The sequence below is a fragment of the Camelus ferus genome, chromosome 16, assembly GCF_009834535.1.
Source record: "Camelus ferus isolate YT-003-E chromosome 16, BCGSAC_Cfer_1.0, whole genome shotgun sequence".
NCBI lineage: Eukaryota > Metazoa > Chordata > Mammalia > Artiodactyla > Camelidae > Camelus > Camelus ferus.
In genome coordinates this window covers 17,540,686-17,567,202 of record NC_045711.1, presented here as the reverse complement: position 1 = coordinate 17,567,202, position 26,517 = coordinate 17,540,686, and the positions used below count along the sequence as shown (strand labels likewise).

Genomic DNA, 26,517 nt, shown 5'->3' with positions numbered 1-26,517 from the left:
AAAAACAAAAAATGAAAAAAAAAACAAAAAGCCTTCTTAATGCAACACAAAATAGGCATATTATTTAACAGTCCAAATGAAATAAATATGCCACGCTTCAGTATTCACATGAGGACACTGGTTTAAAAGAATAATATGCCTTTTCCTTTAAAACAAATTCTGTGGCATGAACATCTACAGAAAACTAATATCACATATATGAGCTTTCAACACAGCATTAAGAATACAGTTAATGAACATTACGCTGTACATCAGAAATCAACACAACGCTGTAAACTGACTACACTTCAATTAAAAAGAATGCAAAATAAAAAAAGAATACAGTTCATGTTCCCACTTTATCTAAGCTTTTATATGACAACTGAAGTTTCTTATAATTAAAAAAAAGAGTCCAGAAGTTTGAGGGTAAGTGAAGCTGGCAATAACTAACTTATAAAATATCCTATCTGTTTACATCTCAGAGGTACCCAACCATTGGCATAATATTTCCATCTCTTCACATTTAAATTCCATGAAATGTCAGGAGGTCCAGATAATCTCAGATATTTATGTTTCAGAAGATATTCATGAGGAGAGGGTATAGCTCAGTGGCAGAACACATGCTTAGCATGCACAAGGTCCTCGGTTCAATCCCCAGTCCCTTCATTAAATAAACAAACAAACCTGATTACCTCCCCCTCCAAAAAAAAATCCCTAACAGATTAAAAATTAAACTAATAATTCCCAATGATCAGATTACTGATCTAGATCAATAATAATTTTTAACTCTATTTTCACTGCAGAAACTTAAAGTTAAGAAAGTACCTAAATTCAGTATCTAAGCTAAATTAAGTGACCTTTTGTTTGCCGTTCATGCCAATTTTTGTTTTAAGTGGTTGTCAATCTCCACACTTAATCATGTGTTAGGGTGGAACAGAATGAGTTACTCTGCATTCTGCTACTGGCCAACCACACAAATTCAGGCAGACCACCCTCCTCTGTGAGCCCTAGTTTACTCACCATTGAAGGAAGAAAGACCAGATAATCTACATAACTCTACATTCTATAATTCTATAAATTATCAGCACTTTATTTCAACCAACTTAGATTTGTTTTTGATATTGCTTTTAAGTAAAAGTAACAGCAGCACACATAGAAGAATCAAACTGAAAAACTCCATGGGAACATTCACAAGGCCTTCTATGGTCTCATTTTCAAATGCAAAGAGGACCTAAAAAAAAATGTATCTGAAAACAATCCAAGTAATATTTTGACCACACAAGCTTCTGGGATAGAAAAAAATGGTAGAACCAGAAAAATGTTCAAGGAGAACCAGCACCACAAGAATACCAAAATAAAAACCAGATGCTCTACATAGAGTCATTGCTACATGACAGAAGCTTTTCAATACTGGTAAGAAGTCCTGATAGAAAAAGAAACAGTGTTTTCTTAACCATCTATCCAAATGCACTTTTTGCATCCTTAAACCTGAAAAGGGCAAAATGTCAGAAAACCTACAGAGTTCCTTGCGTAAAATATCAGAAAATCTATACAGAGTTCCTTGTGTACATCACTGACCTGCTACTTTATTTGTATCTTTGTATCATTCAGTCACGTGCTCTGAACATAAGGCACGCCACACGGGCTGAACAAGTCAATGAACCACACACCAAAAGGAGTCTATACATAATAAAATCTGACCAACCTTTACTGCCTATTTGTACTGTACTCTAGTAAAACTCAATCTCTGAAGTAAATGAACACCTGGAAATAACTAAGTATTCAAGCTCTCTATCAGTGGTAGAGAGCATGCTCATAGGGCACAAGATCCTGGGATCAATCCCCAGTGCCTCCACTTACAAAAACAAACAAAAAACTTCTCTCATTCTCAGGCATCAGTAAGAATTTGAAATTAAAATTAAGACAGATCACAAAATACAATTAAAACTGAATAACAAAACAAACACACAAAAAACTGGGTAACAAGTGGCCTGACAGTTAGCTACATCAGTCTGGCCTATTCACAGGCCTCTGCTTTCACTGGCAGATACCAAGGGCAAGACAGTCTCACTAGCTTACGAAAACTAAAAAAAAAAAAAAAAAAAGCTTGAAAAAATTTTACTAATCTAAATTTGCCTAGCCTTGGAACAAACTTTTATTCAGTTAAATTCAAAGAAACATAGTTAATTTTGAGCATTTTGTGCTTTAAAAAAAATTATGTGGGCAGACTAAATTCTTAAGTTTTACTACATGATTAAATCCAACAAGACTTCTAGTTTAAAATATTTATTCCTTATCCATCGTGGAGAGAATTACAGCTACACAGAAATGTCTCAGACGATTAACAGGTGTATTCGGGTAAACTGTAATGTGAATACATTTTTCTAATTAGAATACAATGTTTATTCGTTCAATAAACATTTGCAGTGCTGAGATCCTACACAGTGCCTTAGTCAGAAAGTCAGAGTAGGGCCTATCCTGCCCTCAAGGGGAGATAAAACAGGTACATAAATACCTAAGCACAAGGTAGAAAGAGTAAATGCCACGAGGGGACACGTGCAGATACCGCATTTCGGGAGTGCAGGGGGAGCTGTCACGGCCTCACATAAATACAACCCTCTCAATCTTTCTAAAGCGATTTCATGACGAGTAGCTCTCTCGGGCTCACAGCAGCAGCCCAGGAGAGCATTTTTTTTTCCTACTATCATGGATGAGGCACCGAAACAGAGACACGTTGGTCCTGTTCCAAAATGACACACAGTTAAAGGAAGAATCAGGATTCTTCGCATTATATTTTCTCTGGGGGAGGAGTTCAACATACGGCAAGCCTGTTGTAAAAGGAAAGAGTATTTTGGTGATGCAAGTAATCACATCCTTACATGTGCATATCATTTATATAATGCGTGTGTGTTAACCTTGATTTCCATTAACAGGTGTGCTTCAGGCGAGGCAAAGCAACTGTGTACTATAAATACTGAAATAAATAAATAAATAAACCTCCACTGGATTTTAACAGAATGAGAAAATAAAGACAGTATTTCATTCTGCAACAACTTGAGGTTATTCCTTCTTTAATTTTCACCCACGTCTAAACAAGATGCTAAAACTGGTCTGCTCCCGAACCCAGGAAGTTAGTTCATCAGATAAGTATCTTTCTGAAAGGATACATCAAAACGTTTCTCAAAAAAAGATTTTAAATTAGATAATGCCCTCAACTCTTCGGTTAGCCGAGAGGCCGGCACGTGACCCGGCAGCAGCAGCTATGGATCAAGCGCCGCTGAACGAACGGTATTTGCAGGCGCTTTAAAATCCCAGGCCTGTTACTCTTCACACGACGTTCCGCCTCCCATCGTGGCCTCACCACGGTGCTCACGAGGAATGCCAATTTCAGTACGATTAGGGCGTAATTAGGGAGGCCAGTCTGTGCAGGTGAATATACTAATCCCAAAGATGAGAATTACCCACACCTCTACTCGCCAAGGTTAACTCTGTCGAAGCGACACTGGTAGAAGAAAACTGACACCTCCTGAGCACTTTTCACAAAAACCACTTACTCCCACCCACACCTTCAATACACTACACCGAACCCGCTTAATTCGAAGACTTCAGTCTCCTCGCCACCAACACTGACTTCTTGCTGTTTCTCATAATCCCTCCCCCCCCCGCCCCAATAAAAGGGAACCCACCGACTCTGCACCTTAAAACACTAGCGATAAAAGGCGGAAGGCAGCGGGTTCCGACCCCGGCCCTCTCCCCTACCCACCCTTCGCCATTACACCCCGGAGCGGTTCGGCCGCAAAGGTGCACTAGTTTGCTCTCGCGCACTTGCCCGTCGCTGTCACCCTCCCTAACCCCTTGCACACACACTCCACACCGCCACCAACTCCGCCCCGGAGGGAGCGCAGGCCGCCACCTGTGCCGGCCCCACCCGCGGCCCCCGGCCCACGCCGGCTTCGGGCCCCGCAGGAGAACCGCCGGCGGCCCCGGCCCGGCCGCTGCCCATTCTTCTCCAAACTCCATTAGCCTCCTCCACCCGCCCGGCCCCAGCTCCCCGCCGCGCCCGCCGCGCCCCGGACGGCCGCGGGGAAGAGGCCCGGCGGCTGGGCGGGCCCCGAGCGGCCGGGCCCGCGACGCTCCTCGCCGGCCGGGAAGCCGCCCCCGCGGCCGGTGCTGCCCCTGAGCCCCCGGCGGCCCCCGGGAGAGCGGGGGCCCGGAGGCCGGGCTGCGGGCGCCGGGCCTACTCACCGGGAGTTGGCGGAGCGCGGCAGCCGGCGCGCCCCCGGGCCTGAGGGGCAGGACGTGGCCCGGCGCGCGGCCCTGCCCAGGACCTCGCTTGGCGCGGCGGGCCGGGCGCTCACTCCAGCCGCCGCCGCCGCCGCCGCTGCTGCTGCTTCGCCACCTTAGCCGCCATCTTGACTCAACCCCTCTCCCTCCCCCCGGTCCGGCGGCCGCGGCTGAGGCGGCTCCGGCGCCGGCTCCTCCTCCTTCCGGACGCTGGAGGCCGACTCCCTCCGCTGGCGGAGCGCGGCTCCTACCTCGGCCGAGCTTCCTGGGTCGCCCGCGCCCGGTCCTCCCGCGTCTCCCTTCGGCCCGACGGGGGCGGCGGCCCCCGTGAGCAGACACGGGCCAGGGCCGCACCCGCAGGACCCAGCGCGCTGCCATCGCGCCCCGGGCTGGGCGCCCACCGCCGGCCGGCCGCGCCCGCACGCCCGGGGCCTTCCGGCTGGCGTGAGAAGGGGAAGGACGCAAGGCCACGCCTCGGGCCTGCGAGCCCCGTGCGAGAGGGAAGCCGGGCCGGAGGGGCGGGCGCCCACCCGCCCGGGCGGTGTTCCAGGCCCCGGGCTGCGGCTCGCGCCCAGACCTCACTGACTCGCAGGGCGAGGCCGCTTCGTCCGTGATGTCATAGGCCCTTAGTCTGGTCCCTGTCCGAGGAGCCCGGGCCCCCGCGCCCGCGAAGTGCGCCCTCGGCCGTGCTCTTCCAGGGAACTGACCGGACGGGCCTCGGAACCGCATACTTTTCCTTTAGAGAAGCCGCCAGCCCACATCCCAAAGTTAGGACGGGAAAACGAAGTCGGTGTTCACTCGGATAATTACGGGAAAGCCCGGTTTTAAGAAACGAGTGACAAAAGGGTGGGCTGAAGAGAGGAGGGACTCGTACTCAAGATGTGGGGCGTTATTTTCAGGCTCTTCCCTTTGAGCCCATGGTACTGTATGGACAAGGGTAGAAAACCGGTCGGCAAGGAGTTCGGTTCAGCTCCGAAACCGAGCAGGCGCAGGCCCTCGTAAAGGCCGCACAAAGTGGAGACGCACTAAGTGGTGCCGGGAGGCGTCCGAGTGAAAGCTCCCGGCGGAGCGCGACGCTTAAAGCCTCGAGCCGTTGGCGCGGCCGGCAGGACCGAGTTACACTCGGAACGTAGTTTCCGCGAGCGCAGTTTTCCCGCCGGAGTCGGACCGGGAGGCAGCCTCCCCTCCTGCGCAGGCGCAGAGCCTCATCAGGGCATGGAAGTGGTGGGGCTGTTGTGCTTGGCGGCGGCAGTCCTGGCATGGGGATTCGTCCGGGTCTGGGACGTCTGGGACCTCTGGGAGCGAAGGAAGAGCCAGGAGCAGGCTGGCCTGCTGGGAGGCGGAACCCGGAGCCTCTTGGTGATCGCGCACCCCGACGATGAGGCCATGTTCTTTGCTCCCACTATCCTAGGCTTGGCCCGCCTGAGGCACCGGGTGTCCCTGCTCTGCTTCTCTGCAGGTAGGAGGCTGTAGGCGCTGGGAGCCGGGGCTGGGGAGGGTATTTAGGCGCCAACCTGTCGCAGTCGACTCCTTCCCGAAGGGTTCTCTGTTGTAGGGAGCCGGGGGAATACACAGAAGGTCCCTCCTCTGGGCGCCTCGTCGAGCATCAGTGGCCCCAGCCTGGGGTCTGTAAGGCCAGCTCCCCAGGTGGGTTGGGGGGCGCCGGCAGCTTGCCAACTGCACTCTCCGCCAGCAGCAATGGGGAGCTCGAGAGAACCGCTCACATGTCGTTCCGTTCAGTACCTGCGTCTCCGGTGGGAACTGCGCTTGTCACCGTTGTTCTGTGGAACTTTTTCTTTTATTTATTTACAAGAGGACCAGGAATCATGAACAAAATCTAGGCTGTGTCATGCCTGGTAAACCCTTAAAGTTTTCCTTCTAACTGTAGCAAAAGACCTTACCACTACCTTTAGGATCCATTTTGTGCTAGAAAGATACGTGTGTCAAATTGAAGAGAGGTTATTAGACTAGAAAGTAATTTCATAGGTAATTTTAGAGTTCGACTCCACCCAACTTTCGCCTAAAGGGCCTTTCAAGGGATGAGTCCTCCTTTACCATACAGAAAAGATGGATTGAGAAAACAGAAATTGACCATGATACTGGATTATGGCGATAATTGCCCAACTGTAGAAATGAAATAACTGAACTGTACTATACAATGGGTGGATTTTATGTCATGTAAAATCGTACCTCAATAAAGCCGTTTTAAACAAATAGCCGGTGACCTCTTTTCCCATTTGGTTGTATGCAGTTCCAGTTCTTCTTCTATGAAGATTTTTCTCAGAAAGCACATTTTATACAATTTTATATTTTTCAGTAAACATTGCTTTTTCATTAACTTATCAACTATTTGTTTGAAATACACGTGCTCTATTAACTATTAGAATAGCCAAAATCCAGAACACTGACACCACCAAATGCTGGTGAGGATGTGGAGCAAAGGAATTCCCATTCATTGTTGAGAATTCAAAATTGTTCAGCCACTTTGGAAGGCAGTGAGTTTGGCGGTTTCTAAGAAAACTAAGTATACTCTTACCAAACTATCCAGCAATCGCCCTCCTTGGTATTTATCCAAAAGAATTGAAAACATGTACATCCCAAAACCTCCACACAGATGTTTATAGCAGCCTTATTCATAATTGCCAAAACTCTGAAGCAACCAAGAGGCCCCTCAGTAGGTGAGTGGATAAATAAATTGAGGTACATCCTGACAGTGGAATATTAGCGCTAAAAAGAAATGAGCTATCAAGCCATGAAAAGGAGGAATCTTAAATGCACATTAGTGAATGAAGGAAGCCAATCTGAAAAGGCTACATACTTTGTGATTCTAACTATATGACAAACGGGGAAAGGCAAAACTGAAGACAGTAAAAAGGTCAAGGGTTGGAATGTGAGGAAGGATGGAGAGAAAGCACAGAGCATTCTTGGGGCAGTGAGAATCCTCTGTATGATGCTATAATACTGGATGCATGTCATTATACGTTTGTCCAAACCCATGTACCACACACCAGAAGTGAACCCTAATGGAAACTGTGGACTTTGAGTGACTCTTGATGTGTCAGTGTGGGTTCATCGATTCTAACCGGCGGGAGACGCTGATAACTGGGAAGGGTGTGCGCGTGTGGGGCCAGGGGGTCTGTGGCAGCGCTACACCTTGCTCTCACTTTTGTTATGAACTAAACAAACTGCTCTTAAAAAATAATGAAATACTGATTTTAAAAAACTTTAATTAAAAAGAATTTATCTGCTAGGACTTAGTCCCTGCCCTAGGAATAAAACAGTGAAAAATAAACTAGGTAAGGACCATGTTCTTGTGAAATTTATAATTCAAACATTTACCCATGTTAATAAGAACTATATATATAGCCTTTTAAATGGTTTCATAGAGATAAATCTTAATTTGGTTAGTCATCCCGTATTGTATGTAGTATTTAGGGGTTCCCCTCCCTAGGTTGCCTCTATTAGAAATAACAGCAAACATATTCATGTAAATATTTCTTGATTTGATTAGCACTTTTTTCCCTCAAATCTTTTGTTGCCAGTAAGAGTAAACCATTTTTTCTGTATAGTAAGACTTTCGATCCAAGCACTTTTTTTCTCAGTTTGTGCTACTAAGTTTATTAATTGCAAATAGATGCAAGTAATGACTTCATTTTTTGTTTGCTTTCAATTTCATTTACACTTTATGCTACAATTGTGGGAGTCAAATTATCAGCAAATTTGTTTCAAAATGCCTGGATTTTATTTACAAAGTATTATAGGGCAGTGGATTGGATTCTTTAATAAATTTCTCCTTATTTTTCAGTAGGTTAGGACTAGAAATCAAAATATTTTCAAATAGAAAATATAAAGCCATGTCCTTGGCACATGCTAAACACTCAGTATCTTTATTGTTGTCTTTCATTATTTCCTCTGAATCCAACTTTCCATTTAAATTGTTCTTTTGTATTTTTTAAATTACCTTTAAAATCTCAACTCATTAAAAAATGTGTGGATTAAACATACCTACCTCCCTGACTTACTCTAACACGAAAAGCAGGAAGCTAATGACCTGTGATAGAGCATAATGAAAGCTGTAATTATGTGATACGACAATACTGTGGACTCAAAATGGGGAAAAGCATGAATTCTGTTTTCAGGGGATTGGATTAAGGAAACTTCTCCAAAGAGGTTTTCTTTTGAGCTGGTCTTTAAAAATAGCACTTGGGTATACAGGAAATGGGGCAAGTTGTTCAGGGCAATAGTAAAAGCATAAGTAAGTCTTGGACTCATTTGAATAATTCATTCTAATCACATTTCCAGTTTTAAGGGGTGGGGAGAAGCAGGAAGAAAAATATTTTGTTATTAGTGACTCATTTAATCCTCTGAGCAATCTTATGATAGGCATCATTAAATATACAAAACATTACACGTGCATATACTGTTTTTCCCATTTTTTAAATACGGAACTTGAATCACAAAGAAGTTAAGTAACTTGACCAAAGTGAGGGAGCAAGGACGTGGAGAAGTCGGAGCCCACAGCTCTCCCCTGTCCTAAACCATTATGCCTGGCCTGCCACACACATCACCCTGCTGCTGGGTCAGTTAAGGAAATAACTATTTTGATTCCCAGCATACATTCCAAGAAACACCAGTTCATCACGCTGCTATTAAAAAAAAAAATGTTGATGCCTTGGTCTGACAAGTTTGGGGAAATTAGCCAGGTGTTCTCCCTCTAGTTAGAGATCTACGGTCCTTAAAAGAATATCAACATCTGTAAGAGGTACTGCTATAAAAAAATCCTATTTAGTTTTGTTTCATCCAGTGTTTCTCCAGTTGTATGTAACCACTGAAAGACTTATTAATACACACATGGGAGAAAGCTATCGTAGACAGCAGGGTGTTATAGAATACATCTGGTGGAGAATTAACACAGCCGGTTCTGTGTTTTAGAAAGCTCATTCTGGTAGCAAATATGGAGAACAGTTTGAAGGGGAAGAAAACGCTCCCCTCCAAACTGCGTTCCCACCTCTCATCTGTCAGAGCTCCGTGTATCTCTGATCTGTGTGGCATCCTCGTGCCAGTATCAGGCTGTCTAAACTGCCCTAGCCTCTGCAACGCTGCTACCTGGCAGGGCCAGCCCTCTGATCTATTGGTCTTCATGGCTTCCTTGCAGTTTTTGACTTTGTTTCCTCCAAATACATTTTAGAACTGGTTTGGTCGTGCTCAGGGGGAAAACCTTGCTGGCATTTTTATTGGAATTTCACAAACCTTATTGATCACTATAGGGAATGTCAACAAATTTGCAATGGGAAGTCTTTCCACCCATGATTTTATGGTATGTCTCCATTTATGTTGGCCTTTTTTAATGTCCATTAGTCGTTTTATAACAAAGGCCTTATATACGTATTGAAATGTTTAGTAATTTTGTCCTTTAGCCTGTTTCTCACATCCGGAGGTTATTTTTGCAAATATTATTGTCTCTTGTTACTTTCTCACCATTTTATATTCTTTTTTATTTCTTTAAATATATTAAACATCTATATCTACTTCTAATAATTCCGATGTCTGCAGTCTTTGTGTCTGGCTCTGCTCTTTGAGTAACTCATTCCAAGTGACTCGTTTCCGTGTGTGTTTTGGGATTATTTTTTTAATTGTAAGCACATGTTTCATGGAACCATGTTTGTGATCATATTTTGATGGCACTACTCACGTTAGATCACTCTGAACTAAAATTTTAGGTGATCTTTCAGGTCACAAAGGTAGTGTAAACTCCGGGGCCATCAGGTACTCTTATACACACCCCCCATTCTGAACCTAACGTGGTGTATAAGTGTTTATATAAATGTTTATGTCTGGCTACGTATTTAATTAATTGAAGAATGTTACATGCTTTCCATAGCTCTTATTAACCTAATGAGTTAAGAGTTTTAGGTGTAAAAATAAGGGGCTTACTTAAACTATGAGAAACCATAAAAGAAATGCTAATGAACATTAGGGAAGAGCTCTTGTCAGAGAGCAAAGAGGAATTCCACAGTGGCCCCAACGGCCAGGGAACAGGGGGGAAAAAAGATGCAGCTGTGAAAAAAGGAAAAAGCTGTAGGACGAGTCTGACAGGTGCACAGAATAGGAGTAAGGCTTTCTGAAGAGCTAAGTGCTGCGAGTTGCAGTGAGTTGGACCCAGTTCTCACGCAGCGTGTCCTCATCGCCGCTGATACGTGCCCCCCAGGTGTCTGGCCTTGTCAACAACTACCTGTAAGGCACAGATCCGAGAAACTAATGAAAAGTAGTGTTTCCACTGACCTTCAGGGGAAGTCGATGTTGATGCATTCCTTTGGGGAATAATGAGAACAAGACAGTCCTCACTTGTACGAGTCTGCTGGTTGACAGTAACAGATTGCAGTGTCTCTTCACCTCGGCGGCACAGATACATGCTCAGAATTTTTTTAATGATCTTTTTAAAAATTATTTCACCAATTTTAAAGACTAATGTGTTTTACAGTGATAACTCATAATTGGAAGTTTTTATCCAATGCAAATCTAACTTTTAAAATATTTTCACGTGATAAAATACACACAACATAAAACTGACCATTTTAGCCATTTTAAATATTTACTCCTGTGGGTGGTATTAAGTACATTCACAGAATTGTGTAACATTCACCATCACCACCATGTGTTTCCAGAACTTTTCATCATCCCGAGCAGAATTCCATCTATTAGGCAATAACTCCCCATTCCCTCTCCCCCCAGCTCCTGGCAAGCACTATTCTATTTTCTGTCTCTATGAATTTGACTAATTCAGGTACTTCATATAAATGGAATCACGCAATAATTGCCCTCTTCTGTCTGGCTTATTGTAATTAGCGTAATGTTTTCAAAGCTCATCCGTGTTGTAGCATGTATCCAAACTGCATTCCTTTTTATGGCTCAAAAATACCCCAGTGTATGTATACACCACATTTGCTTATCCGTTCATCTGTTTATGGACACTTGGGCTGTTTCCATTTTTTGGCTATTGTGAATAATGCTGCTACGCATATATGCTATGGGTACGCAAGTATCGGTTTGCGTCGGTTCTCAGTTCTTTGGGATACATACCTGGGAGTAGAATTGCTGAGTTATATGGCTAGCCCATGTTTAAATTTTTGAGGAATTCGCCAAAGTTTCCCCAGCAGCTGCACCATTTTATGTTCCCACCAGCAAGGCGCAAGGGTTCTAATTTCTCACATCCTGACCTCCACTTGTAATTGTCCATTGGCTGGTCTGGGGATTGTTTTTATGTGTTACCATAGCCATCCTAGTAAGGGTGAAAGGATCTCTCACTGCAGTTTTGCCTTGCACTTCCCGAGTCACTACAGACCGTCTTCGCCTTATTGGCTACTCTGTATCTTTGGAGGAAGGTCTATTTTAGTAATTTGCCCACTTTTTAATTATAGTTTCATCTTCGCATCACGACTTCTACAGCTGGGTTCTGTGGACACAGCCTGATGGAAGAGGCTCAGCTCTCTGCGTTTCAGCTCCTTTGGGGAGCCCAGGTTTGGGCTCAAGTAACGTCGCCTCCTCCTTGTCTCCAACCTAGGGTGGGTAGTTACTCCTTACCACCGCGAAACCCAGGGTCTCTTCACTAGTCCCTGTTTGACCCTCAGCTCCTCCGTCAGCTAGGTAGCCAACTTTCTTCTCTCTCTCTCTTTTGTACCTGGTTTTTATTAAATTCTCACTGATGTAAATATCTGACATGGTTTCTGTTCCCTAGGTAGACCCTAACCAGTAGAGAAACTAAACCCCCTCATTTTTCAGTTGAGAAAGTGTTGAGCTTTTTTTTTCTTCTAAATACACTTTAGAATTAGCTTAGTCACGTTCAGGGAAAACCCCTGCTGGCATTCCTGAAACCCAGGAACTTAAGGAATCTCTTCAGATTCACGAACTTAGTGAAAGGTCAGATGTTGAGACCGTGAAGCGTTGACTCTTTCTCATCCTAGCAAAGTAAGTCCAAGGTAGGGAAATGGATAATTAAAGGAGTGGGAGAGGGTTTTTTCCAAAAAATATATATGGGTTTTGTTTTTTTTAAACCATGTAAATCTTTTACCTTCTTAGAATGAATAAATTAATTTTTAAGGTAAAACAAATGTCTACCTTTATACACGGTGGTATGTAAATGTGGGTCTTTACAAAGTGACTAACTTCTATTAAACGTCACTGTGTTTGCTAGTTATTACTAAGTATTAGTTACCACGGGACGGAAGACTTCAGTAAGCATACAGTTATCCACGAGCTCACACTCACGCCCACACACACAATGCAGTGCTATATGAGTAAATCTATATTACTCCCGTTTACTTTCTGCTTTCTAGAATAATGTCTCCAAACTTCTTTTGGCCACATTTTCCTGTTGGTAAAAGCTTTCGAGCGTGTACTTACTAAGTACCTGAACTGCTGAACTAATGTGTACAAAACATTAACGAAAGTTGACATTTACAAAGGACAAGACAAGCAAGTCAGGAGGAGGAGCTCTAAAGCTTGCCTCCGCCCCGCAGGCAGTCCTGGGCGCCCTGCCGCACCAGCGGCCTCTGCTCAGAGTCGGGCCAGGAGCTGCCCGGGGGCCTCTGCCACTCACCCCACTGGGCGCCCACGTGTTCACCAAGCTTAGTGAAAATGTGTAAAATGACCTCTGACTTCAGCTCCCCAACCTGTCCTAAGTCCCTCAGTTCAAACACAAAGCAGTCAAACCAGCTCCATCAACACGTCCGCCTCACTTCTGAGCAGCGTCTCAGCCAGAACCGGAGCCTGGCGTGCACGGCCTCTGAGGTGCAGAGGCGCGTTAGGCTCTTGACTCACGACCACAGATGAGTGACCTTGAGATGAAGCGGGGGGGGGGGGTGGATTTGAGGCAACTCAAAAATATGTAATGAGGACAGCACACAATTAAGCTGTTAACTGGAGTCTTTTTGAGGTTAGTCCTTTTGTCAAATACAATGTAATGACTGTCTCCTTATCTGGGTTCAAAGGGTTTAAAACTATCTCTAGGGTAACCCCTGCCAAAGTTGAAAGGTTTCTCTTGGGAGTTTCTCTCTGAGGTTTTGAAAAGTCACCAGAACTCCTCTCTGCTCTGGTCCCGACAGGTGCCTGCCATGTGCCGACACCAGGGCAGTACAGAGCCGAATGACACCATGACTTCTAAGATCAGTGACGCTTCGGCGTTAATAATCAGATCACAGAAACAAGCCCATCCTTGAGAGCGGAATGCTGAAGACGATGAGCTGTCAGGGAAAACAAGGCTTCCCGGAGGGCAGGGCACTGGTGTGCGTGATGAGGCCGATGCCACTCAGAACTCAGGCAGGGAAGGGGAGGAGGGGGGAGGTAAAGACCAGCAAGTCAGGGAAAGAGAAGGTTAACACCGAGCACCAAATGAGTGGACGCGTATAACCTGTCACCTCAGGACAGCCTTACAAGATGGCCAGCATCCCCACTTTACAGGTGGAGAAACCGTGGCTCAGGAAACTAAGTAAGCGGCACAAATCACACTCGCGAGCACCTGCTGGAGAGTTGAGGCAGGCATAGAGTAGCTGGACAGCTGCGCGTAAGTGCGACTTAAGTGATACCAGAACTGCACTGTGTTCCTTGTGAGGACGCGGAGGAGCGGTGCTTACCAGAACTGTTCTTGGCAACTAGAGCAAATGTGTCAGGAAAACAAAGAACTCGTAAGCTGTTTGGGGTTCGGATGTGATCAAGATCCCGCTGGGGATCGTGCTGGGAAAGCTGGGCACTGGACTCTTCAAAGGAGGATAGTCTCCTAGAAGACTCAGCAATGGCAGCCTCTTCTTTAAATAAGCGTTTTACAGATATTTGAGGATTATCAACTCAAAGGGGCCCAAACTAATAGTGAGTCCAGGTGCCCCACTCACTTTGAGGGTCGGTCTGAAATCTTAATGCCAAAGCCAGTGCTCAGAGCCTGCAGCATGCAACTGAAACTCAGGCAGCCAGGCGGACGGACAGGCATGTGAACAGACTCAGAGATGAGAAGGAAGTAAATGGTGATTCTCAAGATTGTGCTTTTCACAGGAGTGTCCGAAAGTAACCTTAGTGTTGTGTTTTCTTCAACTTTTTATCATAATCACAACTTTTTAGGTAGCTCAAATCCTCTAGGGGACAAGATAAGACTGAGTGAACCAACAGATCTCCACTGGTAAAGAAACCTACCACTGTCATTTGTTATCCTCAGGAAATTACTACAATCAAGGGGAGATTCGTAAGAAAGAACTTCTGCAGAGCTGTGAAGTCTTGGGGATTCCACCCTCCAGTGTAATGATTATTGACCACAGGTAAATATCTGTTGACAATACAGAACGTCTTTGGCAGTAAACACGCAGTGATGCACGCAGAAGGCACAGAAAAGCTAGTGTGGGCGGACGAGAACATCTTATCTGAGAGAAGTCTACTGAAAATAGTTCCGCATTTGTTTTTAAATGACAGTGTCATGCAAGTGCATTTTTTCAACTTCTGTTCAGATTTTGTGTCTTAAGATAGCTATTTCTCTTTAATCTTTAAAGAAAAAGGAACATAAAAAAATTTTCAGAAATGTGAAGAGCTGTATCGGGAAGCCCCCGAGCCTGTTGTCTCAGACCAGTAAGATCCAGCCTTTGCTGGAGGTGCTTTGTCTTTGCGCACTTAACGTCTTCTGTGTGTGTGAAGCACTTTGAAGAAGCCCAGCCGTCCGGTTACTCCATCCCCGCATACTTGGGAAGAGAGACCTCTTTTTCTCGTGTAACCACAGCGCCACTGTCTTCTCATCTAACAAAACAGTAGTTACAGCAATTCCTCGGCTCCTCCAATACCTAGTCCACATTGAAATTTCTCCAGGGGGCTCAAATATGTCTCTTGCGCAGTTGGTTTGTTCAAATTCAGGAGCTAAACAGAGTCCACACATTATAGTTGGTTGATACTCTGCATTTCCTGGTCTCTTCCTCCCTGACCACACCGCTGACTGTTGAAAATGCTGAGTTAGTTGTCCTAGAGGATGATGTGTCCGCCTGCTTCCTCGTGGTGGCATCTGACTCGTCCTTCGGTCTCCATATTTCTTGCAGACTGGAGATTAACTCTCACTTTCAGGGGCAAGAAGCCGTGCTTGGTCCTTCCTGTTCCGTCACGTCAGGAGACAGACCGCCTGTCTCCCTTTTAGTGATTCTGCACTTGGTCAGGGAGTCCACGTGACATTGCTGCTCCTCCCATGTCAATCTTTCATGTAGTGTTTTCATGAGTGCCTGAATCGGTAATTAACTAGACGTTGCAAACTGGTGAGGTTTCTAAATGTCGCCTGTGTTCTAAATGTATTAGCGATAATTCTTCCATAAAGCTGAACTTCATCAACCGGGGCTATTTAGTTACCCTGATGTACAGTTTGACCCCAAAGACAGGATAAATGCTTAGTTCTTTCCCTTTAACGGTCACTTTCAGAATCAGGCGCTGACGCCCGGGTACCCCCGATGGCAGCCCATGGTCTGTGTCTTGGCTGGGGAGGGCGCTGCTTCATTTCACTAGGAACTTACGCGCTCATGTATTCGGTTTTTTCAGTTTAAGTCATTGTGTTCCGTGATACTCTGTCTCCTCTGTGGCCAGTGAGCCTGTTGGCTCCTATGTCCTTTTGGTAAGAAATTAAGAATTTATTACATTTTTATGTGTCCTGAAGGTCATGCAGCTTCAGCAACATCCCCTGCTGTAAAACGCTACAATAGGAAGGGGAGTAAACTGGTTAAAAACGAATACTTCAAGAGGCCAGCTTGGAGAGTCAGGAAACCAAGGGTGTGAGTCTGCTCAGGCTGCCGCAGCGAAGCACCGCAGACCGGGGCTTCCCAATAGACGTGGATCCTCTTCTCGCGGTTCTGGGGGCCGGGAGTTTAGGATCGAGGCCCAGCAGGGCTGATTTCTGGAGGGGGTCTGCTTCTTGGCCTGCAGGTGGCTGTCTTCTCACTGCATTTTCACATGTAGGAAGACAGGGAAATTTCTCTCTTCCTCTTCTTCTAAGGCCACCAGTCCTGTAGGGCTGGGGTCCCACCATTATGATCTCACATAACCTTCATAACCTCCTAAAGACCTTCTCGCCAAACACAGGCACACAGGGATGAGGGCTTCGACACGTGAGTTTGGGAGAACATAGCTCCTTTCTCGGCAGCATGCAACTGTTAAGTCTTTCGGCCTCTCATTCCATAACCCAGAAAAAGCAGAGCTTTGGAATCTTGCTCTGGGCTATTTAGATGAGTCAAAGGGAAGAGTGAAGGGAGGAAGGGGGGGGGGCTTCTGGAGGACCTATACTCATAATAATAGTGGTAAATCTGTATTAAACTATTGTCGGTGCCAAAAGCCATAAAAATACTATAAGATCTTGCTTAATCGTCAAAATAATCCAATGATTTTCCCCGTGTTATAGATAAGAAACCAAGGCCCCGTGAGAGGTTGAGTAATTTGCCTCCAAGGTCGCACACTCAACAAACAGCAGTCAGTGCCAGGATTCACAGAGAGGAAGACAGAACTGAGTCCTGACTTTCCGCAGGAAAGTAGGTCACCCTTTTGTCGGTTACTTGAAAGACCGGCGTGTGTTTAAGAGAACAATGAGCTGAGACACTGCGGACGGTCCGGGCTAGATTTCTGGGAGTTGCTTAGCCAGAGGAGCTCGCCCAAGTAAACCCCTTACCCAGCTCCTTAAAAGAGGGGGAAAAAGGCCTCAAGACAAGAGGGCACAATCTCAGTCATCAGACAAGCTAAACGGATACTTTTGACAACTTTCCCAGTTCCTTCACATCGCTATGGTTCTGCTGAGTTAATGAGCCACGTGATGTTTAAGTGCATGTTAGCGCCGGCGCTGAGGAAAGGAGAGAGGCGCTGAGGAAAGGGGAGAGCCGCCCGAGGCCGGGAGCGCGGGTGCGCCGCGGGGGCGGCCCTGGCGCCGGGGGCTCCGAGACCCGGCCCCGCGCGCTTGGCAGCTGAAGCTGATTGCCAGGTGCAGCCTGCAGATCTAGTGTTCACTTGTTGCTTCTGTGCTTCTTACTATATTAGGAGTCCACAGAATCATTTCATTTATATTTCAAAACGAAACAAAAAGTAGATGCATGTTTCTTCATGCATAGGTAATTTCTAAAATAATACTGCGAGGCTCGTTGGTAATTGGGCCAGGGACGAGGGGCACAGTTCACTTTTCAATTTCACAGAATTCCGTACAGTTCTGCTTTTTTTTTTTTGGAAGTCTGTATTACTTTTCAAAATACAGGTGTACCTCGGAGATGTTGTAGGTTTGGTTCTAGACCACCGCAATACAGCACGTATCGCAGCAAAGCAAGTCACAGAAGTGTTTGGTTTCCCAGTGCATCTGAAAGTTTTGTCGACACTGGACTGTGGTCTGTTAAGTACACAGTAGCATTATGTCTAAAAAGACAACGTATATACCTTAACTTAAACATAGACATCACCTGGGCCTCCAGTGAGTTGTAGTAATGCCATCAAAGCGCTGTGATCACAGAGCACCGTGACCAATATTATCATAATGATGAAAAAGTGTAGAACACTGCAAGAACTAGCAGAACATGGCCCAGAGGCGTGAGGTAAGCGAGTGCTGCTGGAAACTGGCGCCGACGGACTTGCTCTCGCACAGCTGCCACAGACTTTTGATTTGTAAAAAATGCAGTACCTTCAAAGCACAATAAAGCACAATGAAATGATTATACACTTTTTTAAGATTGTTCCACATAATAAAACATTCTTCCCTCTCTTCTCAGCTGCTGTCCATACAAGTGAATGCTAAATCAGGAATAATTCTGTGTACATTTTGATAATATCTGATTTGATAACTGTAAAACACAGAATAGAGTTCTGTGAAAAGATGATGCTTTTACACCTTGTTATAAACACTGTGGTCTTCTCCCAGGCCTCATTCTGGAGGATGAGTGGAAAAAGTGTCAGATAGAACTGCTCCAAAGGGCTCTGGCCGAAAATGAGGGGACTGACTCAAGAGAGGCCTGAATGGGATGGAATAAAACAAAGCAGATCGTCCCATTATAACCCACGCTCACTCAAATGCAGTTGTTGGGCAAAACCCTCAGGGTCTCAGAGCTCTTGGTGGTCTGGTCCCTGCTCCCAGCTCAGCCTCATCACCCAGCACCTGCATACACCTGCATCACATCTGTTCCCACAAACAGAAGCAGGGAGGGCTGCCAGCGCCAGGCTGTATCCTCTCGTGCTGGGGCTAGGCCTCCAGTGCGCCATTTTCGCACGCATCCGCTCCCCTGCGGGGGCTGGTCCCTCCTCAGCATGCCCCCTCGCTTCCCCTTCCCCACGTGCCTTCCCTCTCCATCCTTCAGCCCTCAGCTCAAGACCACCTTAGACGCTGCAGCACCATCCCGACCTGCCCAGATTTTCCTGGGCACTTCTGTGCCTTTCTCATGGTCCCTGCGTCCTGGCATACACACTGATTTTTCTCTCTGCATCATAAGCCCCTCTCTGTCTCTTGCTCTGTACCCCCAGCCTCTGACATGACCCTCGATACACAGTAGTTGCTCGAGACGTGTTTGTTGAATAAAGGAGTGACTGCTTACACCAGTAGCTCTCTTCCTGTGGCCTCAAATAACTGAACCATGCCTGAGCGTCCCAACCCCCCTCCTCACTTTTTCGCCATTTGCCCAAATATGGTAATTAGCAAGCCAATTTCTGAGACGCCAGTGAATGTCTCAGTGAAATTGTTTTCACTTTTTTATCTTTTTAAAAACATTTTTTTTTAGTACTGCGGAATCTATTCTAGCTTGCTTGCTTCTTTTTTTTTTTTTAATGGAGGTCCTGGGGATTGAACCCAGGACCTCATGCATGCTAAGCACACACTCTACCACTGAGCTGTACCCTCCCCCCTCACTTTTAAAATTAAGTGAAACAGTCTGATCCCTGACTTCCATAGTTATTTTTAACTTCTGGAAAGTTCTGAATGAGTTCTTTGGTTTGGGAGGATTTTTTCCTACAACTCTCCGTTTTGCCATTCTATAGATTGGGCTCCACTGTCCTAAGGTTTCAGCATAATGAGCATCTCATTTCTCCCAGTGCTTGTCTTAACATCCTTCTGGCATTAACAAGCCCAAGGCTTGGACGACTAATTTTAGCTGAGCAAGGAAGCAGAATCCAGTACCTACTAGGAAACAGAAATGAGCCTGGCCTGCTAGCAGTTCCTGGAAGTCTTTGTTTTTTCCAGTAAATCTATGCAAATCATACAGTGAAAGAGAAGCCACAGAGCAGGGAGGCTAGAACTGTTGTGGTCATGCTGGTAGTTAAACCCCCCTCTCCTCCAAAACCCAAAAAAGACCTGTATGCTGACTGCTGAAGTGGATCTGACCAAGCGTCCTCTCGTCCTCTCGCTGTAAGAGGTGAGAACAAGGCTTGCCTGCAGGCCTTTTCTCCAAGTACATGAAGAAGTGACTGGGCCCCGGCACCAGGGCGCAGCTCCAGTCCCCATTGGCAAGAGTGAGTCAGGGCGAGGAATGTTTCCTAGAAAAGGGTCCGTGGACCAGAGACTGAAGCAGGACAGAGCCGATACGGAGCGACTTTGTGAACCTGGACAGCTGCTTCAAAGGCAGATTGTTCTGGGACCCGACGGGAGGCTGGCTCTTTAAGTCGCATTAAGTCAGTGCAGAAGTAGAGGGACCAGGGCCGGTGGCCTTAGCAAGGCGTGTGCTTGTGGCCGAGTCCGCGCCGTGGAAGAGGTTACTGGTGTACCACAAAAGCAGGCCTCAAGGTGACTGTGGGTTGTGGTATTCAGACTAGCGAGAACTCGGTAGCAACCTAAATGCGGCAGCAGGTGATTAATTCTGTAGCTGTTGTCCAGGACGCTAAACCACAGTTCGGAGCTTCCTGTGCATGTTTCATGACCTAGGAAGTGTTCATGATATAATGCCGAGTTTAACAAGCAGTATATGCTTTCTTCACACTTTTTTATATTTTACATAGTTTTGATAACGAGCATACATGAGTTGTAAACCAAAAGGTTCACTAAATTTATTTTTAAATTTATTATTTCCAAGTGTTTCTTTTTCATTTTTTATATTTTTTTGAAAAAAAATATGTGTTTATTTTTTTAGAGCCATTTTTTGTCTCACAGCAAAGTTGGGAGGAAGGTACACGCTTTCCCACGTGCCCTGCGCCCACACAGGCACAGCCTCCCGCCTTATCCACATTCGTTACAATCGATGAACCTACACGGACATGTCGTCAGCACCCAAAACCCACAGTCTGCCTCAGGGTTCGCGCTTGGTGTTGTGCATCCTGTGAATGTGGGCAAGTGTATAATGACATGTATCTTCAATACAGCGTCGCACAGAACATTTTCACTGCCCTAAAAATCCTCTCTGCGCCGCCTACCCATGCTCCCCCGACCCCTGGCGACCACTGATCTTTGTACTGTCTCCACAGGTTTGTCTTTCCCAGAATGTCGTCTAGTCAGAATTACACAGTACGCGGCCTTTTCCAGTTGGCTTCTTTCACTTAGTCGTACGCACTTACGGCTCCTCCATGTCTTTTCGTGGCCTGATAGCTCATTCCTTTTTAGTGCTGAGTAATATCCCATTGCCTGGATGGACCACAGTTTATTTATCCATTCACCTGCTGAAGGACATCTTGGTTGCTTCCAAGTTTTGGCAATTATGAATAAAGCTTCTGTAAATATCTCTGTTCAGGTTTTTGTGTGGACATAAGTTTTCAACTATTTTTTTTTTTTGACGAAGAGACTAATCAAAGGAGCAAGATAGTCAGATTTATGTACATATGTATTTTTAAATGATTTTACTACGTAGTTGTAAAAAAAGTAAAACTCATCAAGATTTTTATAAACAACCATTCTCACTACTCAGTGCTAACCTTCTTTGTACGCATATCCGCAGATTGAAAGACAGCTGGGTTCATGATTATAATTTTAGAAAAATGGAAACAATTCCATACATGCTATGAGTTTCATAAACAAAGGAAACCTAATGTTACTTGAAAAGAAATGGAAGTGAAACTGAAGAACTTTAAATTGAGATAAACTCGAGGTAAATGTTTCCATCTAATCCTGCAAAGATTGGATTAATTCCTAGAAGTCTTGTCCAAAATTAGTAAGAAAAAATAATGAAATGGCTTACGGTTGCCGTCAACGAGGTGTCGCTTTTGCTGTTGGTGGTGGCAGTGGCAGTGGTGTTTTTGGTTTTTGTGTGGGGTGTTTGGAATGATCCACTTCTACTGTAGGAAATGAGCCTGCTGGGACTTTCCACCAAAACCCTTCTCCCCAAATTCCCGTTATACCACTTTTACTTTGTCCAGGTTTATGACACATTCTTCTCAGAAACCGTGATTCCCACAGCTGTTTGATTTTACTCCTGTGTTTTGTTAGCCACGGTCCAATCAGTCTTTTACCGATGGTTTGGGCGACCTTCAGGTCACTGTTTTGATTCACTCCTTAATTGGCAGGAATTCTTCGAAACAACGTTTTTGAACAGCAGTGCACGGATACCGTATCCATCTATGTTTCAGAACATCTATTTGTTGTCTTTACACTTAAAGGGCATCTTGGGATGGCCCCTCGCTGTGGTCTTGATTTGCATTTCTCTGGTGATTAATGATCCTGAGCAACCTTCTATGGGCCTGTTGGCCATTTGTGTGTCTCCTTTGGAGAAATGTCTATTTAGGTCTTCTGCCTAGTTTTTGATTTTTTTTTTATTGAGCTGTATGAGCTGTTTGTATATTTTGGAAATCAATCCCTTGTCAGTTGCATCATTTGCGAATATTTTCTCCCAGTCCATAGGTTGCCTTTTTGTTTTGTTTATGGTTCAGTGCAGCTCGAGGGAAAAGAGTGAAGTGAAAACGTCACTAGCACTGTAACTGGAAGTCCATGTTTCCACGTTAGACAGGTTCCTACTGGCAGTCAGGGGATGAACATGAGGAACTCAAGACCAGAGAAAAGAAAATGAGGCGAGTACAGTTTGATGGGAAGAGCTCTGGTCCAAGAGGCAAGAAATACACGTTCAGGTTGTAGCTCTACTGCAAATCAGCTGTGTGTCCTTCGGCAAATAACATCCCCTCTCTGGGCTTCTCTTTTCTTATCTATACAATGACTGGATGAGAGGGTGACTTCACCTAAAGCTCCTAGATCTTCTCAGGAGCAAAGCAGGACATATTTAGATATGGAGATGTGAACCTCTATATATGGAGGTTCATGTGCTCAACTCAGCAGTATATCTGATGTTTTCACGTGCTCTCCGTCTTGCTAAGCACGTCTGCATCCATGACGCGCACAGGAGACTGTGTCATTGTGACAAGCTGGGGTCCTTTCATCAGAAAGCTGAACCGGGATATTCAAAGCTCATAAGCCGGCCTTCTTTTAATAACCAAAATGAGTTTAGCCAGCTCACCCTCACCTCTGATGTCAGAGTCCATGTGGGCTGCTGTGACAAAAATAGTATAGACTGGGCAGCTCATGGACAACAGAGACGCATGTCTCACGGTTCTTGAGATGGAGACGTCCAGGACGAGTCGGCGGCAGATCTGGCGTCTGGGGCGGCCTGTTTCCTTGTTCACAGATGGTGTCTTCTTGTTCCTCACATGGCCAGAGGGGCGAGGGAGCTCTCTGAGGCCTCGTTCATAAGGGCACGAATCCCATTCCTGAGGGCCCCACCCTCATGACCTAACCGCCTCCCCAAGGCCCCACCTCTAGGTACCATCACCCTGGGAAGATTTTGAGGGGACACAAATGTTCAGCCTGTAGCACCTACAGGAATTTTTCTCGGGCCCAAAAACTTTGGATAAGAAGCAATTAATTCTCCGTCATGCAAGTCTTACAGACAGACAGGAACCAGAAGAAAGGCGATTGGGCCAGTCCTTCAGATTATTTCTCCAGAACAGCAAGTGCCAAGAAATAATTCTTAGTCATTTGTGGGACATTCCAGAGAGCCCTTGGGATGAGAAACTGCAGCTGCCTGCACGTGGTGCTCCTTCGGTAAAACTGCCATGTGAGGCAGACCCAGCTCTTCAAGGCTGAGCCACAGCTGAGCTTGCCGTTTTCTGTCGTGGAAGGATTTGCAGGCTCTGTTCTTTCTTTGGCTTTTCTTTTTTCTTTCCTTTTTTAGTAATACATGCTACCCTCACATATACAGTCAATTGATTTGCAACAAGAGTGCCAAGACACTTCGACAGAGAAACAGCAGGCTTTTCAACAACTGGGGTTGGGACAACTGGATGTCACATACGAAAGAACAAGGTTGGACCCCTTCCCTATGCTGCACACAAAAATTAGCTGCAAAAGACCTAAGTGTAAGAGCTAAGACTATAAAAGTCGTAAAATGTAGGAGTAAATCTTCATGAGCTTGGGTTAGGCAAAGCCTTCTCAGACCTGACACCAAGAGCACATGCAGCCAACAGAAGGAAAAACAGACTGATTGAACTGCATCAAAACTGAAACGTCTGTGCTTGACGCATACTGTCAGGACAGCGAAAAGTCAGCTCACAGAATGGGAGAAAATGCTTGCCCGTATCTGATAAGGGATTAATTAACACCGGGATACAGATGCAGATACCGCAGGAGGAGGGCATCCCGGCAGGAAGCCGGCAGAGCCCGGCCCAGGGGCAGGGTGCGACCAGCTACGCCTTCTCTCTGTCCCGGGACACTCCTTTCTGCTGCCACTTCCTTCCCCCTTTTAGTGAACAGCTATTTATCAGCAGCTTTATAGTGGTAACAACAGCTGACACAATTCTCCGTGCTTTAAGCTTATTAACTTGTTAATTCTCAGGCCTGAGGTGATACTGTCATTACTCTGTTGGCTGTGCGTCTGGCCTCTGTGGCCCCGGCTTCACATTCTCTCACTACCAAACAGACTAACTAGAATGGTATTTCATGAAATACAGGGACTGATCTGCAGACCTGGTGCAGCAGAATTACCTGGGCGTTCGTTCAAGTGCAGGTGCCTAGGCTCGCCTGTGGTCCTCCTGAACCCAGCGGGGTGCGTTTTCACAGCCCCCGGGTTGACCCTAAGGCGAACGAACTAACATCTGAGAGCCTCCGGGCTGGAGCCTCAGGGTTGCGACTCCAGATTCCTGCGAGAGAACCGAGTGGACGAGCTGGTCAGGCAGGCGGGGAGGGCGATTATTTGGTCTTTTTGCTCAGAGCGCAGGCACGGGAGCAAGAGCAGAAAAGACTGCGAGAGTGAGGAAGGAACGACGGGGATCCCTAGTCACTGGCATTCCCGGGGGAACCTCCGTGGGTAGCCCTACGTGTGCCCTCACATAGCTCTGGATAACCCAGCCTCGGCTCTGACTTCAGTCACTCCTTCAGGACCACGAAAGCAACTGACCATTCTTGATTCTCGGTCCTTGGACATGACTCCTGGGAGGAGCACCCCTGCCCCGTCTCAGTTTCCCTCTGCCCAACAGATGAGAATGAAGTTCCTTTGCTTTTCACAAAGCTGCGCTGCAGCGGGGAGGGAGCACTCAGGAGCATCAGGTGGCAACGGGGCACTTTTAACCCCTCAGCCTCCAGATGGGCCTGAATGGCATTCTTTAGGAGCAGAAGTCAGGGCGGGGACTATCAGAGCCAGACACGTAGGAATCCAGCCTCCCAGTGCTCCCAGGAGTCTGGAGGGACAGAAGGGGCAGAGCCAGGAGGTGGGACCTAGGAAGCTGAGTCAGGGCAGAGGGGCTGGAGGGGATGGGTGTTCAGAGCACAGCCAGGGCGCTTAGCTTGTGGTCCAGCCCCTTAGACAGAGGAAGCCAAGGGTTTGTTTTAAAGAACGAGTCACTGCATCTGTCAAGTAGTCAACCAAGTCTGTCTTCCTAATCTTGCATTTCATTAATCAGTCTACAAAGTTACGGAGCTGAATCCAGTCCTGGCCGGGGTGCACTCAGCACTGAGCTGTACTTCATGACTAGAATCAGGACCCAGCCTCACTGTCTCTCCCTGTCTCTCTCCAGCTCCTCACCTAGCACGTGTCTCATGCCTACTCCGGTCTGCGTCACCCTGCCCAGGTCATCTCGCAGCTGGTTTCCTGGACAGATCCCCTGTGAGCCCACGAGTAGTTTCAAATGATCAGAGAACCTGAGATGAATTTACGTGGCATTTTCATCAAATGGTTATCAGTCACCTCCCTACAGACATGCTAGCTGTTACCACGAAAACTTAAGCACACATAACCCCTCGCTGGGACTCGCGTCCAGAGCCAGTGATTATTCTCAGCCTTTCTGTGACGGGGACGTGCTGCTCGTGACTGCTCAAGGTGACAGTGCCCCTTCTTCCTCAGTAGCTGCTACAGACATCACAGAATAGACACTGTGTTCCTTTTTGTGTTAAAATTAGTTTGCCTATAAGGCCTCTTGGAGAGTGTCATGATGTCTCCTGGAGTTAGATCAGAATTGGGAGAGTCTGTTCTGGGACGGCCCCGCCACCCTCCCCGCCGGTGAGGTGACAGCAGGCCGGTACTGCCATGCTCTCCTCCTGGTTCTTCTCTGAATAAAACACGGATGTCGAGTTAGATTATCTCTAAGGTGTTTTTTAACAATTGGCATTTTGTGATTCAATAAACATAATATCGTCCTGCAAAAAGGCACCCGGAAGACGGTTGCCTGATTAAATTTGAATTTTAAACAATTATTTTTTTAATCTAAGTATGTCCAAAAGATCACAGGGGATATAACGCTATTTTAAACTTACTCGCTGTGTATCTGAAATTCAGAGTTTAGCTGCATCCGGTCCTGGCAGCCCTAACCCCAAAGGCCATGTCCTTTCGTCTCATTTGTGAAGGTCAGTTTCATCACTTCCCTGCCTGCACCTGCTTGTCTCCAGGCTTTTATCCACAGCCTGAAAAAGGTTGTGAATATCAAATTGCTGCTCACTGCACGGCCTTACCTGTGAGATAAATTCCCAGAACTTGGAGAGCATAATCACCAACGGTCTATTTCCTAGAACTAGCTGCCAGGACGGCCAGGACACCTGGACACCTGTTTACAGCCTCGCTCCTGCTGTGTCGATAATCCTGACCTTTGCCACGTAATTAGTGCACTGGTGACAAGCGTCAGTGGAAATTTTCATTTGCTTCTGTTTGTTCTTATTTCATTGTTTTGACTTCTTTCCATGTCTATGTGTTCAATTCTCTCATCATTCAAACAAATAAAACCCCCTCCATGTAACTGGCCCCCACCCCATCCCTGCCCCGCTTCTCTGTCTTCCTGGATAATCCAGTCTTATCTGTACCCTGTCTGCACACCCTCATCTCATTCAGTCCCCAGTGC

The 26,517-nt window shown here is 46.1% G+C and overlaps 2 protein-coding genes across 20 annotated transcripts in view; one reads left to right on the top strand and one right to left on the bottom strand.

The window, feature by feature from the left end:
• Window positions 1-4,652, bottom strand: part of NCOR1 (nuclear receptor corepressor 1) — a 134,373-nt gene extending 129,721 nt beyond the window's left edge. For 12 of the 16 annotated variants that reach the window (XM_032498877.1, XM_032498883.1, XM_032498879.1 and 9 more), the window contains exon 1: window positions 4,225-4,429. The gene's annotated coding sequence lies outside the window, so the exon portion shown is untranslated. Of the gene's footprint in view, window positions 1-4,224; window positions 4,430-4,514 lie in introns of those variants that run through there. The other 4 variants (XM_032498888.1, XM_032498889.1, XM_032498891.1 and 1 more) reach the window with 2 other exon arrangements.
• A 666-nt stretch (window positions 4,653-5,318) lies between these two features.
• The window catches only part of PIGL (phosphatidylinositol glycan anchor biosynthesis class L), a 43,267-nt gene continuing 22,068 nt past the window's right edge, over window positions 5,319-26,517 (top strand). For all 4 annotated transcript variants that reach the window (XM_014566606.2, XM_032498894.1, XM_006193401.3 and 1 more), the window contains exons 1-2: window positions 5,319-5,722; window positions 14,465-14,564. In XM_014566606.2, coding sequence (XP_014422092.1) covers window positions 5,479-5,722; window positions 14,465-14,564 — 344 coding nt within the window. In that variant the 5' untranslated portion in view covers window positions 5,319-5,478. The remainder of the gene's footprint in view (window positions 5,723-14,464; window positions 14,565-26,517) is intronic.